The 15,212-nt window shown below is 56.1% G+C and overlaps 2 protein-coding genes across 2 annotated transcripts; one reads left to right on the top strand and one right to left on the bottom strand.

Annotated features, from left to right (window-relative positions):
- Positions 1–1,676: 1,676 nt before the first annotated feature.
- On the bottom strand, positions 1,677–3,604 carry B0H64DRAFT_5526 (uncharacterized protein). Its single transcript, XM_062808423.1, has 4 exons — positions 3,414–3,604; positions 3,112–3,350; positions 2,283–3,053; positions 1,677–2,222 (listed from the first exon to the last, which is right to left on the bottom strand). The coding sequence occupies exons 1-4, from the start codon at positions 3,472–3,474 to the stop codon at positions 1,737–1,739; spliced, it is 1,557 nt and encodes a 518-aa protein (XP_062663539.1). The 5' UTR covers positions 3,475–3,604; the 3' UTR covers positions 1,677–1,736.
- A 4,427-nt stretch (positions 3,605–8,031) lies between these two features.
- B0H64DRAFT_5474 (uncharacterized protein) lies at positions 8,032–8,858 on the top strand. Its single transcript, XM_062808417.1, has one exon. It carries the CDS (start codon positions 8,277–8,279, stop codon positions 8,772–8,774), a length of 498 nt encoding a protein of 165 aa, XP_062663538.1. The 5' UTR covers positions 8,032–8,276; the 3' UTR covers positions 8,775–8,858.
- The last annotated feature ends 6,354 nt before the right edge of the window (positions 8,859–15,212 follow it).

Here is a 15,212-nt window from a genome sequence, read left to right as displayed (position 1 = left end):
TGAACTCCCCAATCAAGGCCGGGATTGATGCGCCGCAACTCGATCTTCAACCACCTCGGCGAGGGATGGAAGAAGGGAGTAAAAAGGGCTGCAATCGCTCTTTTTTTATAACCGGGTCATATGGAGGTCGAAGTAGTAGGGACAATGACGAAAAAAGGCGATAATAGATTTGTGTCGTTTCTCACTCATACTAAACACATGTTCCAGATTAGCATCCGCAATGCCTTGTCCCTAGATTCAGTCGCCAGTTCGCATTGTGACCGCAGTGTCGGTTCGAAAGCATGCAGCTGCGGCCCAACTTGACGCGGAACCCCAGCTTGCCATACCGGCCATTCTAGGTATTTATGCAGCGACCCGACAGAGAAAAACAAAAGGAAGGAGAGACATGCGCCCACACTTTTCCGTAGGATCCGAAACGCGAAGAACGAAAAACGAAATAACGAGAGACGAACAACGAAGCATTGGGGGCTGAACTGGTTGACCAAGCAGGGAAACCCTAGAAATCTCAGAGGAAGAAAATGGACGGCAGCTTACTCAACACCGACCGCGTGCCGTCAGCCCGGTATTGTGTAATACCTGCTTAGAAACCGTGTAAGTGGAAGAGCCGGACCCGATCGTGGGGTACCCAGCGTAGGTTTCCGGCTTCACTGCAGGGACTTACACGGCACAAGCTGCAGCTGCATCCCCACCTACCGACTCGGTCAATTTACTAAATGCCGTTCCCGGACTTCAGCTTTGTTGGAAGCAGCGCAGGAGGCAAGTGAGGACCAACTGGTGCAGAGAGCGGAAGACAATGCGTAGAAATCCTAGCGGCGTTGAAATATAAGGTATTGGTATCTGGAAAGCAATTGCGACCACCGTCTAACCAAGTCCCAGCCCCTGTACTGCAGACCGTCCCGACGAGATGTCTTGAATAATTATATATACACAGGGTCCATCACAGAGAAAAAAAGGTCGGCGCCGGTGCGAACCCAAGCCCGAATCGGTCCATCCGGCCTGCCCGGGCTCCCGTGGTCATGCCGCTCCAAAACTATCCCGGGCTTCCCGCATCGCGCCACCGTGTCGGAAGCTTCGGATGCCACGGCTGTTTGTCGTCACCGCCGCCAATAGGCGCACGACATAAAAGCCATCCAAGATGTGACACTTTAGCCGTCCTGACCCCAAAGACCCGGCGTCGATGGGAAATGCGCAGAGGGCGAAGATGGTGAGAGGAACGGCGATTTTCGGAATGGTGCCCTGGTGTCCCACCCACTCCGCAACCAGCCGCCCCGAGACATCCGTGGGACCCACAAGTCGTCTAACTTCTGGTATATCTCCCCGACACCACCCAGCCCATCCCGGGGCGCATTCTGTCTGCCCCAAGCCCGAATGATTCAGATCACTAGGCTCGATGGTAACCCGACCCAAAGGGGTTTTGCCCCAGGTAACCCGACCGGCCCAAATCTATCCTTTGCCAAATCTAGCGATATGCGACACAAATTCTTCGAGATCGGCCGTGGACTCATAGCGACTGGATCGATAACTGTCGCAACATTCGCGGTCCCGGCGTCGTTGGTTGTGGATGTGACACCGTTGCATACACGCTTCGGTGAGTGCTCGCTCGGTGGTCAAGCGTGAAGGTTGTTATGAGAGGGAACTTCCGGGGATATCTTCCACCGACGCTTCTTTCGCCATCGGTTGTATTATCGGAAGGAGGAAAAAAGAAGGGGAGAATGTTTCATGTGTCGTCGTAAATCTCATATCCTGTTCATAGCCAGCGGGTTGACATATCGATCCTGCTGCTGTGTGAACGGTGGTGATGTCGGCCTGGCGTACGTTTCCCGGGCGTCCCATGTTACTGTCTGCTGTGGTGGGCGCGGGCTCGAGAATGACCTCGCGGGAGTGTGATACCGAGCGGTATTGCCAAAGTAGTCAGGAGTCCGGCGTCCGTCGGGATGGGGCATTTGCATATAATCATGGTGTATCGGGCTCCCCGTCGGCGACCTCGCGTGTGTCGGGGAGATGGGGGTCACTACGGAGGGTGTTACTGAATCGTCCATGGTCTTCCCGGTGTCCCGGGACAGCATCTCGTACGAACGTGTATCTTTTTTGAGATCGTCCAGCCGCGCGTCGACTGAGACGAACTCTCGCTTGCTCCGTTGAGGGACCGCTGTGAACATGTCACGCCAGCCTGTCACCATAGACCAGCGGCCGAGGAGAAGGAGGAGCCAGATGCCGTTGATCTAATCGCGAGACAGTCAGCAACACGGTCTGAAAAAAAATAGGGAAAAGTAAATAAGTACCGCTAGGAGGAATAGAACGGCGCCAATCGTCGGCATGTTGACCACCAGCCTGCCCGCCTCGTTTAAGCAAAGCGTCTTGTCACCCTCATTCAATGCCAGACAGGCAATCCACGGGAATGCGATGGAGGGATCGTTCTTGACGGCCTCTACCGTATTGTCCTGGAAGACGAAGATGATCGAAAAGAAGATGACGTCCGCAATAATGATGAGCACAATGGCAATGCCTCTCCACTGAAGAGCAATGACGCGCCGCACACGACGGTAGGCCTGCTTCGGGGTCATGGTCCGGATGCTGTTTGTATATGAAGGCATGCCGGAGCCCTCGGTCGAGGCGCTGTTGTCGGCAAGCGAGGCGAGGTAGACTTTGATGCAGTAGCCGAACGTCGCGAATTGGATAATGATGGTCAAGCCAGCAAAGACCAGCAACGGAATCCAGAGATCGGCCAAGCTGTTCTTGTGGTTGATGTGGCACGTCGGCCCAAACCGGAACGACACACCGCTGAGGATGAAGGCGATGACAACACCGATAACCGGGATGCCCCAGCCGACGGCCTGGGCAAACCACATGAAGTTCCGCCCGACAACCAGTTGCCAGCAGATCTGGAGGTGGAGGGACAAGGCGCGCAAGAAAACCCACATCACGCCGGCCCAGCCACCCATGATGAGGAAGAAACCCGAAGCCGCGCACAATGAACCGGTACCCATCGAGTTCGGAGTGATGTCGTCAAAGCATTGTTCCGGGTTGCCGGCAAGCGGAAGGACGAAACCAAGCTGGCGAGCAAGTCAGTATCGTTCTGGCACGGGCGAAGCGGGAGACGTGGCAACGCACATTCATGAACATGACTCCCACGGTGAGGCAGATGCTGAGATAATGCCTATACGTCTTCTCGACCGGCAGCACAGCCCACGAGAGAAGGAGGAAAACACAGCAGACGGTGCTCGCGACAGCCACCCAGTTTGCCCCTTCGGTCATGGTCTGGAAGCTGTCCGGGTACGCCCAGTCCGTCATGGGACATGGCAGACAGCAGGTGATCTCGCCAAGCTCCTGACACAATCGTCCTGCCACAACTGAAGCGCAATGTCAGTAGCCGTTGCCTCAGGCGCGCCCGGTTTCCGCAGCTCTCGACTTACAGCCACCATCTCCGTAGGCGCTATCCGAAAGGAAGGGCGTCGGGCACGTGGCGTTGCTCATTTTGTTTTCGAATCCGTCCGGCCCCTTATATCACAATTCGATTTCGCCCGCGCCACGCGGCGTTTACTTGCTCTGTCCCGGCCGTGCTTAGATGCCCACGAAAAGTGCTGGATCCGGGTTTTGTCGTGTCCAGTCCACTTCCCAAGCTCGTGCCTCGAACCCCAGCTCCAGCAGTTCGTCCCAACTCGGTCGCGTGGCGATATCAGCCAAGTTTATCCAGTCTGTCGGTAGCGTGGTTGAACGTAAAAGCGCACACCGGATTATCGTCCCATCGAGCTTCGGATACCGGTCCTAGAAGTTGCTCTGATCGGGAACCTGGTAATATGATACAAGGAAACAGACAAGTATCGATCTGTGGCGTTTTTGTTGAGAATGCTAGCGAGGGTGTTTAAGTTGGTGTTGTCGAGTGCGCGAGCCCGTGTCTCAAACAAGGAGGGAATTCGAGATGGTTGCCACCGACGGGAGAAGGGAAACAAAAAAGGGAGGATTTCCAAAAGTGAGAACGAACGACAGGGAATCGTAGTTGAGGGGTGTGGAACATTATGTATGATGGATCCTGTCAAGATCTTCCCTCTTCCTCCATCGACAAGCCCCTGGGGCCATGGGAAGCCTGGGGGGGGGGCGTGGTGCGGCCGGGGAGGGGGCAAGGACAGGTGTGAGCCTCTCGTCGCAATGCAACAGAACACGGAGCGCAGAGAACCTGGCAGTGCCATTTCGCAAGGTGGATCGACCGAGCCAGCAGGGGACCAACCATTTTGACCAATTGCTCCGGAGCGGGCAGGCGGGACCCTGCTCCATCGCGGGCGCCGGGGGTGGATGCGATGTGGGTGGTCGCTGCCCTTTGGCCTGCTCTCTCCAAAAGGTGCCTCTTCCCGAGCTTGGGTCTGCGACTGCGAGCTCTCATTGGAAGGGGCAACCTTTTCCAGTCACTGGGGCCGGCCCCGCCAAGGGTCCAGCCATGATGGAGGGGCGGGGGGCTGACGGAACGGCCAAGAGATGCAGGAAGGGGCCAGGTGTGAGCCGAGGAGCCACAGTGTTCCTGGCAAACCCCGGCTCTCTCGTTGCCTGCTGGTCCAAGTCGACCCGCCTTTGACAGGGATCCTCCTCTGCTTCGATTCGCTTGGCAACCCTCGAACAGATTTCTTCGTTGGTGACGCGTTCGCACTGTCCAATCCCTTGGTCGTGCTCCTCCACAATCCCCATTGTCTTTGACTCGAGTGCTCGAGCAACTCTCGGTGCATGCTAGTGAGGAGACGGGCACATCTGAACGCATGACATTTATCACACGACCGCCGATCGACAACTTTTGGGCCGCATATCGAATTGCACTTACCGTTATGCGTGGACGCGCCGCCCGTAGCTGATGACCCGGCGGCCAGCAATAGGCCCGGAGGTCATGAACTGCCGGGCAACTCGCGAGTGGAGAGTCATCACGGGAATCAAGCAACCCACACGGACGGACCTTGTTGGGGACAGAAGGGATTCAGCTACGGATTTTCCGTTCGACTGTGTGTCGCCAGAACGAGAATTGACAAACCAACCATACCGTCGTCGAGAGCCGGCCAAACGCAGTGTAACCTTCGAGGGATTCTGCTGTCGCCTCTCACGTCGCCCACATCTAGACCCATGTCGACGGTCGCGGCGCACTTGTCGCGAAACGGGTTTTGATAACTCGTCTAGTGTACATAATCACACATGACCGGAACGAGCAGAGTCTTGCGAGCGAGGATCTGCCCTCCCGCAAGCTGGGCGATCGCTTGATATCAGCCGGGTGGAGCCCGAGTCGGGCGCGCCCTTGTGGGTTGCTCTGACAGGAACTAACTAGTGTGTGGATGTCGCGAGGTGCAAGCGATGTCCCTTCGCAACGAGGGTGGCCTTCAACGCCGCGTCGGACCTTTCCGACCCCAACTCCAGGTTGGGTTAACGAGTTATCAGGCGAGCAAATCTTCAACGGCTTCGGAAAGCGGTCGCCAAGGATGGCGTTTGTTGCACGAGGTGATCAGACGCCATCGGCTCTGCCGAGGCGGGATACCCCGGCGTTCGGCCTTGCGAAGGACCTCCGGAGCCGGCCTGGCTCGCCGTGCAACCTTATAGAGATCGACTAACGAGGCGCGACTCCGTCTCATGTAGTGCGATGATTTTGTCAAGCATCAATTTTATGATGAAGGTGACAAAAATGCCGCCCGAGTCCGCTGACGGTCAGCAAGGACATGGTCATCGTCCGAGTCAAGTTGGCTGATCGTTGCCCTGGCCCGAGAAGCGACGTCGCCGCTCTCATGCTGTGCGATGTCAGCAATTAAGTACTTGACGGTACACAGAACCATCGGTGAGGGCGATGGCAATGGCCTCGGTGACGGGTTGGCAGCGAGTCGCACCGCCTCGCACAGGTGTGTATGTACCAACACGAACGCTCTTCGTCATGGCCACAAGAACAGGTGGGCGGCCCTCCACCAGGCCTCCCGGAATAGGGTCGCGGTAATCTTGAGTTGATTAGAGGAAATTGACGTTCAGGCAGGGCAAGAGGCAAAAGGGCGACGCATTGCCGGAGAAACCTTCATCTGTATGCACATTGTCGGCATTCGTAAACACGATATATTGGTCTCTGCCGCGAAGAGATTGCAGACTGTGCTCGCCTAGGCGAGGCCATTGAGCGTAGAGGGGAAAGAGACGTACCGTGTGCTCTCCTAACTCTTGCACTGTCTCGACTGTCTGCACCTCACCTTCCGGTCGGTACCGTGTTGCTTGGCGGCCTTCGCTGCATCGCACGCATCGATCTTATTGATCGCGCGCTCTGCCGAGCCCCTTGACCGAGCTCGCCGAGGAGACGGTTGCTGCAATTTGACAGGCCAGAGCAGTCCTCAAGGCTCACCACTTAAAAGGGCCATTCAGCTCCAAGTTGAGACCCGGGACCTGATCACGCCGCCAACCGCTTGTTCATCACGTCCTTGGGGAGGCGGTTGGCTCCAAATGGCGAGCCTGGAGATTCCGCGTCTTGGTTACACACCCAATGTAGATCTTCCTTCGACTCGGTGGGTAAACTCTGCCTTGATGAGGAAGAGTGTGGAGGCGTGGGAGGGTGTGAATCTGTCCGGGTCGCTTCGCATCGCCGAGAACTCCGCAGGGCAGAACGATTGGTCGGTTTACTGCCTGCATGTTACCCATGGGAACCTTCAACAACGGCTTCATATTATCTGCAGTTCATGCAACCCTCTCCTGCGAAGTTCTGGTCGTCTCAAGCAATCCGAAACTGCTTGAACTGCGGTGAAGGGTTGCGCGCCCGCCCACCTTTTAACGCTCTTCGCAACCAAAATGATGTGAGACAACAAAATGCGGGGTTAATTTCTTGAGAGCTCGTCTATCGTCCACACCCTCCGCCGTCTTGCTCCGGCCGCCGCCAGCCGAGACCACCGGGCAGATGGGGTCTTCCCCAGGTTCCCCACAGCCAACCATCAGGTCAAGATATTTCCCCTTGGCAGGCCCGGGCTGGCAGGCACTGGCAGGTAACCAGATGCCACGAACTTTGACCATGGGAGACTTACCATGGGAGACTCTCTCGACATTCCCTCACCCCGTATCATGGAACCTTCGTCAGCACAAACCCCGCCGCCCCGCGATGCTACCACAGGAGAGAGTTGCCTTGATAATCGGCCCGCGCGCGGCTGGGTGAGACGGAGGGGCGGCAGATCTGAACACTTGGATGCACCATCGCTCCCGCTTCAAACAGAACCAACAGCCTGGGACGTCGGCTCCTTCAGATTCGGGACACCGAAGACGTCACCACAGCCACAACGTCCCGCCGGCACAGCAAACCCAAGAGTTGCATGGAGGCGGCGGGAGAGGCTCCAATCCTCAAAGGAAAGCCCCAAACAGGGCAGGAATAGCAGCCAGACACCGCGCCGTAGGTATGAAGCAACAACCTGCACGACATCCGATCCTCCCCCACGATTGGCCGACACCCGATCGGTCTCTCGACTCACCCTCACCCGCGATTTTCTCAAACACAAGTTTTTGTATCAGAACGACACCCGGGATTCCAAAAAGGAAAAAAGCACACCTCGACTGCCGAGGGCGATCCGGTAGCCATCCGAACGCACGGTCCAGAAGGCACAGATTTGCAGCACACAGACCATTCCTGTCTTCCCTCGCTTCCATCCCTTCAAGCCACCAGTTTCTCCCGCATCCCCCCCCCCCCTCGCTCGCGCGCCGCCCTTGACGAATTCTAGAAGAACCATCGAACCTTTCGCCTCGACTCACCTCATGCGATGCGCATCTTCCCGACCGAGGCAACCCCACGCGAGCGCACTAACGTGAGCTCGCCCCTCCGCCACCAACGGCTCTCACCTCCCGAAAAGGGAAGGCCGCTGCGTGCGCGCGCGACGCGAAATGAACGCCACACCAGGTCTGTCGGTGTTCTTGTGTGGACGAAAATCCCGATTTTCGTCACTCCCAGCGACTTGGGAACTTCCATGTCCGTTCCCGTATCCGACCGACCAGATTATCCTGCCGTCCCACGGTTCCAGAGTCGCACAAGCTCCCAGAATAACTCGCCCAGAAGCAATAAGAAAACCCCAGGTCTCGCTTACTCCATACACCAGTGTCCATGCGTCGTCCCAACCAGTCCAGTCCATCGTATGGAAGCACAGGTACTAATAAAATGCCGTGTCTGGGCATCTGGACACCAGCTCCTGCGTCCCGCAGATGGGGATGAGGGACGCGAAAGCGCGCAATCTAGCCAGCCCTGCCGCTGACCTGATGGATGACTACACACTGGCGCCGGAGCGATAATGCAACGCAGGTAATCAATGCCAGACGAGGGAAAAGCAAATATTGCAACGGTTCGCATGCACCCGGGGGCCCACCACATCGGCCCGTCTGGTCTGTCGGGTCCCCCGTTGTTGTTTGACAGCAGAGGAAGACTGGCACACACGGGCGACGATGGACGACAGATAGGACACAACCTGGAAATGTGTTTTGTTCATCTCTCCCAGCCGCGCGGTTACTCGACACCCTCTCTCGGGCGCATTGACCGAATCTCGCGAGGTCTCAGCACAGACGACGCTCGCCGTCCGTGCAGCGCGGCGTCGCCTGTGGACTGTTGGGCAGGACCCAGGACTCGCCTTCTTCGCATTGATGCAGGCAGCCGGAAAGGGACCTTGTTCGAATCTCCCACAGGTCCCCGCAAAGAACCTGAGTGCTGTGGGAGAGTTGCAGTGCGTCTGGTACCTGCAGATCGCATCACGTCACGGATACGGCCCGGAATTACATACGAACCAGACGCAGCAAAGGGGAATGTCCTGTAATCTGTCGTTACCGTGTAAACCTTCTCATGCTCTCGAAACCAGTCTGATACGAGGAACATTGCATCATTGCTTCCCCCCCTTCTCACATTATCTCATCTTGTCCCCCCCGACATGCGATGCCGAGCTGCGGTCCCGTTCATGACAAGCGACGGTTCCGTCCGCTTCGTCTCACCACCCTCCCACCCTTCTTCCCAACTCCCGATGCGAGCCAGCAACCAACATGGACGGCCCCTTTCCGTCATCTGCGAAACAAATCCCCGATTCTGCCACCAAATGCTGCGGGACGGCGCGCGCTAACGGCTTTCGGCTGCATCTCCGATGCCGTGAGAGTGGAGCCGAGAAAAAGCCCAGGGGGCGGCGCCGCGCGCAAGAGACGTTTGTGATTTCGATGGCCAAGCCGGCTGGTTCTTGCTTTCTTTCCATTTTGGTCTCTCTTGCCTCGTGGAATATCGCGTAGGGTAGCGTCGCCAGGGGCCAGGCAAGCGGACCCGCATGTTTGAAGCCAACAGGGGAGGCTAGGCGGCGAGCTATCCTTGTTTCCGGTGACGAAACACCGGATCCGCCTCGGTGTTGGTTCCGGTGGGGGTTCTTGGGAGCTCGAACCTTTGGGTACGGATTCCGCTCTAGGTTGACAAGAATCTATCGACGCAGTCTTTGCTCTTTGCCGGTTTCTCGGACTCTTCTTCCGACAAGGATAGGGATTTCCACTGAAAATTGGCTTCCTGCCGGGGCGATCTTTCTCGACAAGCGTCTTCCCGAGACCGAGCTGGTTGAAGCTCTTGCGAAACGCGGTTCACCAAAGATTCGGCTATGTCGAGGACCGATTTCACTCGTCGTTGGGCTGATCTGTCGCGCGGTACTCGGGGCTTGGATCCAGACCCTCATTGAATACGACAAACACACCAACCATCGCTGCGAGTGACATTCGCCTGCATCTTGATGCCGATGCGGTTTCGGGACTGCCATATCGGTTGGGACGAACCGGGGGTGCGAATCCGGCTGTTCATTCCGGCCTCCCAAGGCCGGGGGGGCCGTTCGCTTGCCAGTTCTCGCTGCCGGATCGGACACCCGGGACCCAAAGAAGAACGTTCTTCGAAGTCTGTTGGTGAAGCGTGGGCCCGAATCCGCGGTCACCATTGCCTAACAGAGACGTCGCAAGCCTGCGGTTTTTTGGTACCGGTGGTGGCTAAATCGCCTCTTGCAAATCACGGCTCAGGGACCGATGCTACCGTGGCAGTCCCTCATGTCAGTGCGCGGTGCGTTTCACCGGGTCGCTTGGGCTAGCCGGCCGGACCCAGGCCGGCGATGTTTCCCACTTCATCGAACGATCTTTGGAATGATTCCCCGCGGGTGACAGGAAGCAAAGCAACGCAACCCATTGTGGGCTTGATGTCGCCTGCTCATGCAGTTAGCTCAAGGTTGCATGCGCACGCAGTGCACCGCAGCGCGTGTTCGCCACGAGCAGTTCCGGGAATCCGCGAGGCGGGTCCGTTTGGAAGTTTGGAACCTCCAGGCCCGGGGAGAAAAAAAAAAGGATTTTTCGTTTTGATGAAGAGACACACCGCAATCAAAAATGGGTCCATGCCACACCCACCTGAGGGCGACTGATTCTGGACGTACGCGCAGCCAACGTACTGTGTGAAGTGGTGTGCTCGGGATGCAAGCGAGCAGAAAACCTGGGGTTGGTGGGCCACCGGAACGACTCATGCGGAAATCTGGGGTGCATCGTCTTCCCCGAGCATGCGCCGTTGACGTTGTGCAAGCCAAGAGCTTCAAGAAGCTGTCATCGGCCGGATCACAAGCAGACTGATGATGATATGGAGAACGCACGGGATTTCTAAGTGTGCCGAGGCAGATAAGCCCCCGCATCTCCAATCCCCGAGCTGCAGCGGGGGATTTTATAACAAAAGGCAGGCGCAGTGTTGAAAATCATGGACGAAGATGGAAGGCGTTTACGGTGCCCGATGCTGCTGCCACACTCTCGCATGCAGTCTTACGCCGATTAGGGAAGAGGAGGAGGAGGGGGGGGTTCTTGCCAACTTCGACTTCACATCGAGTCGCCAGTCTACGAGCACACCACTTCCACTCCACTGCCGACACATCAGTAGCGCCTTCCACAACAGCGAGACCTCCCTTCAATCTTCAACCCGAGGCAAGAAAGAAGCCAGGCCACGCCTCGCATGTGGAAGGAAGGAAGTCAGTCTTCAAGCTCATGACGAACTCGAGCTTAGCGTCAGCCGGACCAACTCAACTCAAAGCTCTTACGTGTAGAGCTTCCCGGAACGAAGTGGTCAGCACAAGTGCCGTGGCTTGGAGTGTCGGACAGGAACGGCGCACAGCAACCTTTCTCCATCGAGCCGTCATCCCCAAGGACCACAGTTCTAGGCTTATGACGCAGTTCATCCAACTCTCTTAGAGGTCCTAATGCGTGATATCCCGAACCTCGACTCTCTCACACCAACAATCGAACCGGCATATGGTGGAGCTTTCTTCTGCCCCGATAGGAGTAATCCATGCTTTCCATTCCCGGGTTACCTCCTTTATCAGAGCATGTTCTCAGCTCTCAGATATTTGCTGCCTGCCGGGTGTCTTTAGATGGGGACGGTGGCGACCTAAGACTCGATGACGGCGGTGTCTACGGTAAACGTAGTTTCGTGGTTAAGGGAACCCGCCTTGTAGAACCCTTCTCGAGCCTCCCAGGAAAGCAGGTCTCTATTTAATAATTTCGGTAACGATGTGAAAAGCAGGCTACTGTCGAGTATATTAAGAGCGGTGCCCGACCCAGCGCCCAATCCTATCCCAGATCTGGACTCGCCTCCCATCTGCCATGATATCATCAACCTCAGAGTAGGATGCAAGCACGAAACCATATATTCATGTCTCTCCCTCTCTGGTCCTTATTTTCTTCTTTTTCTCATGGTCCGCCAACTCATCCGCTCTCGAAGTGAACTGGCCCGATAATGCCGCGGCGGTACTGGGCGGTTCATTATTTTGAACGCTGATGAAACTGAGTTTCTCGCTGCTATGGTGAACAGTTGCCGTTACCGTTCTCCCGGCCCGCAACCAAAACCAAACAAAACCAAGTACCATGGCCCGCTCGAGCAGTCATCGAAGCCCTGTAAGATACTAAGAGGCTGGGCAGCAACCCGTGTGGCAAACCAGTGTACAAGGAAACATACATGCAATGATAGTGGGTTGGTTTTGGTCAGTTCCAGATGGCCGGAGTCCGCGACTAGGCAAGCTGGGTTATACATATGTACCAAAAGCCCCATGACATCCACCACCAAGACCAGACGAGACATATAACACCAGCGTTTGTCACGCCTTCCGTCTTATTTTAGCCCCTTGTACGATAACGACGAGCCGTTAGACTGCTTGCCTCTGTTACAATATACTTGGCTTTCAAAACCATACCGGCGCCAGTCTTTGATGACCTACGAGCGAGTCAACTGCTGCACATAACGTCTGAATATACGGCGCCCCGAGAAGAAGAAGCTGAGCACGATGGCCCCGGGCTCGGGGATACCGTGGTCCGAGTCGGGGTTGTCTCCTAGCGGCCCGGTTCCTCTGAACCCTTTCTTAGGTTGACACAACGGAACAGCTACGCCTGGAAGTCGGCCGCCCTGGTGGCCACGGCCTCCTGTTCAAGTCCAGACGAAATTGACCAAGTGTACGGTAGAGTTGAGGCGGCCGCCCACCCATCTCTCCGTGTTTTAAAAGGCTTCTCTATTCTCGTAGGGGGGGGGGGGGGGGGGGGCGGGAGGGCAAGCGTTCCCGAGGGGGCTTGTTCAGTTGACGACATGAGACCACAAGTTCACCTTCACAGCACAAACAGGCTCCCAGCCCCCAATCCCACATTATAGCAGGTAAGAAGGCGCTGGTACCTACCCTAACGTGAATGTCATGCTCGGATTCCAGAACACGAAGCGCCGTAAATATCAAATAACCCCTTAAAAACCAGCGGTGGTCCTGATACAAAACAGAACAAGTCTAATATCACCCCGTAGAACGAGCAGGTATTGGCATTGTACTAGCAATAGCTGGTCCCCACTATATCATTCCAGGCCACTGTATCCTTTATTCTATTTCCAAACGCCTATGGAGGGACTTAGTGTCCATTTTGTAAATCCAATTCCACAAATGGCGTGCCATAACATGGCCACGGACTCCGTCTCCTCACAAGGACTGGATTGTCATCGCGTGATAACCTACCAGAGCAATGATGGGGCTGAAAAGTTCAATACAAATCGTTAGGAATGTAAAAGTGTTCCTAGTTGGTCAGGGGACAAACTTGTTCCATAGTATGAGCCCTGAGTTACCATCTCGATGGCGTTTGAGCCTCGCGTCTTCGACCCAACGACCAACAACTCTATATCGAAAGGCACCGATCATTTTTCACGGATAATGCGCTTCGGTTCAATAAACTGCTACATAGGGATGTGGTTCCTTGAAACAGGTCACGTATGGAGTCGTCCTCGAAGTCAAACTTGCTCAACTCATTTTTTCTCGTAGCAGTAGCCCTCTAGCTCCCAGACCGCTTTAATGAAATGTCAACAATAACTGCTGAAATCGGCAGTCTGTCAACAATAACTACCCCTGAATGACAACAGTTGCGCAGTCATTAACGCTTGATGCTCCCTAATGTATCATCTTTTCTAATTTATTTATATTCCTGCTGTCGTTCACTACTCTTTACTATCCTAGTCTTCTAGTAACCTCCACAGCAAGAGGCCGCTATCCGTGCCAATCTGTGTTTCCTTATCCATAGTTTTTCAGCGACATCAGCCTCAAGTTCTTCTCCATCTCCGAAACCGTGCATGCCCACCCTACATCGCCTTCACTTTTGTACGTTGTCATCATGCACCCCTTCGGTATGGAAGCAAGAAGGTGGCCTAGATGAAGAACGCACGGCCGTCAGATACGGCAGCATCCGTGACTCAAACGCGGTCCTTCAACACGCCACCTATGGCGACTAGTCAATAAAGGGAGCTTAGAAGCGAGCGGACCGTCGGCACACATACGCGCCGAGAAAAACAACGATGTCTCTCTTATGCGGCCTGTTCCCAAAGCAACTGTCAACACCCCTAGCAAGCCTCCAAACTCACCGTCCTCATCGGAATGACCGAGTCATAACGCGGCGCGTACAGCAGTACAGAGAGATAGATAGGGAGATAGTTAGAGCACATCGACATAGCCCGCAACTAGCAAGCCCCATCAACAAGAAATGTCTAGGGCGGGCGCGCCTCGCATGACGCAACCACACATCACACGACGAAAAAGCAAAGCCTCACGCCTCACTGCACAGTAAGCAACCCGGCTATCCCGCCCGGGGTCGGGGGTCGGTGGGGGGAGGGGATGCTCCGGGATTCTCCCATAGTTACCGGGGCGTGCATACCTAGGTACCGCCCGTGCTCGGCCGGAGGCCACCAACTACCGAGACATGAGACATGGCGGGGGAGACGGGGCCCCGACACGTGTGAGGCGGGCGGAGGGCGGTTCAAGGATCGGGGCTGTCTCAACGCCTCGAAATAACCCCCCCTCCCCCTCCTCCTCCTCCTCCTCCTCCTCCAGGACCCTTGCCGATCAGTGAGGACGGCAAGGCTGCACTAGTGTATGTAGTTAGACAGAGGAGATAAGAGACACATAATAGTTAGAACGACGACGGCGCACGGTCTGGCCTCCGCCCGGGGCCCATCCCATTACGTACCCGGGGTCTCGCCAAGCCTCCACACGCGGACATACACATAAACCCAAGTCGGGGCCCCGTCTCCCACTTTCCGAATCCGATTGGCGTCGGGGAGGGGGGAGGAGGAGTCAGTCATCAAAAGTGAATCATGACGGGGCGAGAGGGGGAGAGAGACTGTTCGTTCTGCTGTTCGTATTGGAGCCGCCGAGGCTGGTGGCGAGGAGTCAGCTAAACGAGAGATCGCGCAAATCCCATATGTGCTCATTTCCGACTTGGGGATGCCGTTCAGCTGGTGTCGATAGTGAAGTTTGATATCACACCTGCAAAGCCCCTCTCACCCCACTGAGGTGATCCCACGATGCCCGCCCTTTCAGGTGATTACTAACCGACCGAGGAGGGGTCCTTCTAACCCGAAGAGGTGCCGGTTTGTTCTTTGTACCATGAGGAGTGTGTGTCCCTGGGGATACAAGTGGGCGGGCCCGACTAATCCGGGCCGTCTGTTGTTTCGGGAAGATTCCGAGCCGGACACGCCAGAAGGGCAGGTGGGTGAGAGCCAAGGCTCGAAGGTGAGAGGACCGGAGAGTGGCGCTGCTGACCTGGAGGCCCGTCCTCCAAACACATGCAAACATGGGGATGCAGACACGCCATCTGCTACCGGACTCGGGCAGTGATATCATATCATCATGCTGCTCCCCGCCCTTGTGCAAGGGTGGCCGACGCCGCCACTCCCGTCAACGGGCCGAGTCAGCGCC

The sequence above is a fragment of the Chaetomium fimeti genome (assembly GCF_033439085.1).
Source record: "Chaetomium fimeti strain CBS 168.71 chromosome Unknown B0H64scaffold_1, whole genome shotgun sequence".
Lineage (NCBI taxonomy): Eukaryota > Fungi > Ascomycota > Sordariomycetes > Sordariales > Chaetomiaceae > Chaetomium > Chaetomium fimeti.
This window is presented reverse-complemented; position numbering and strand designations above follow the sequence as displayed.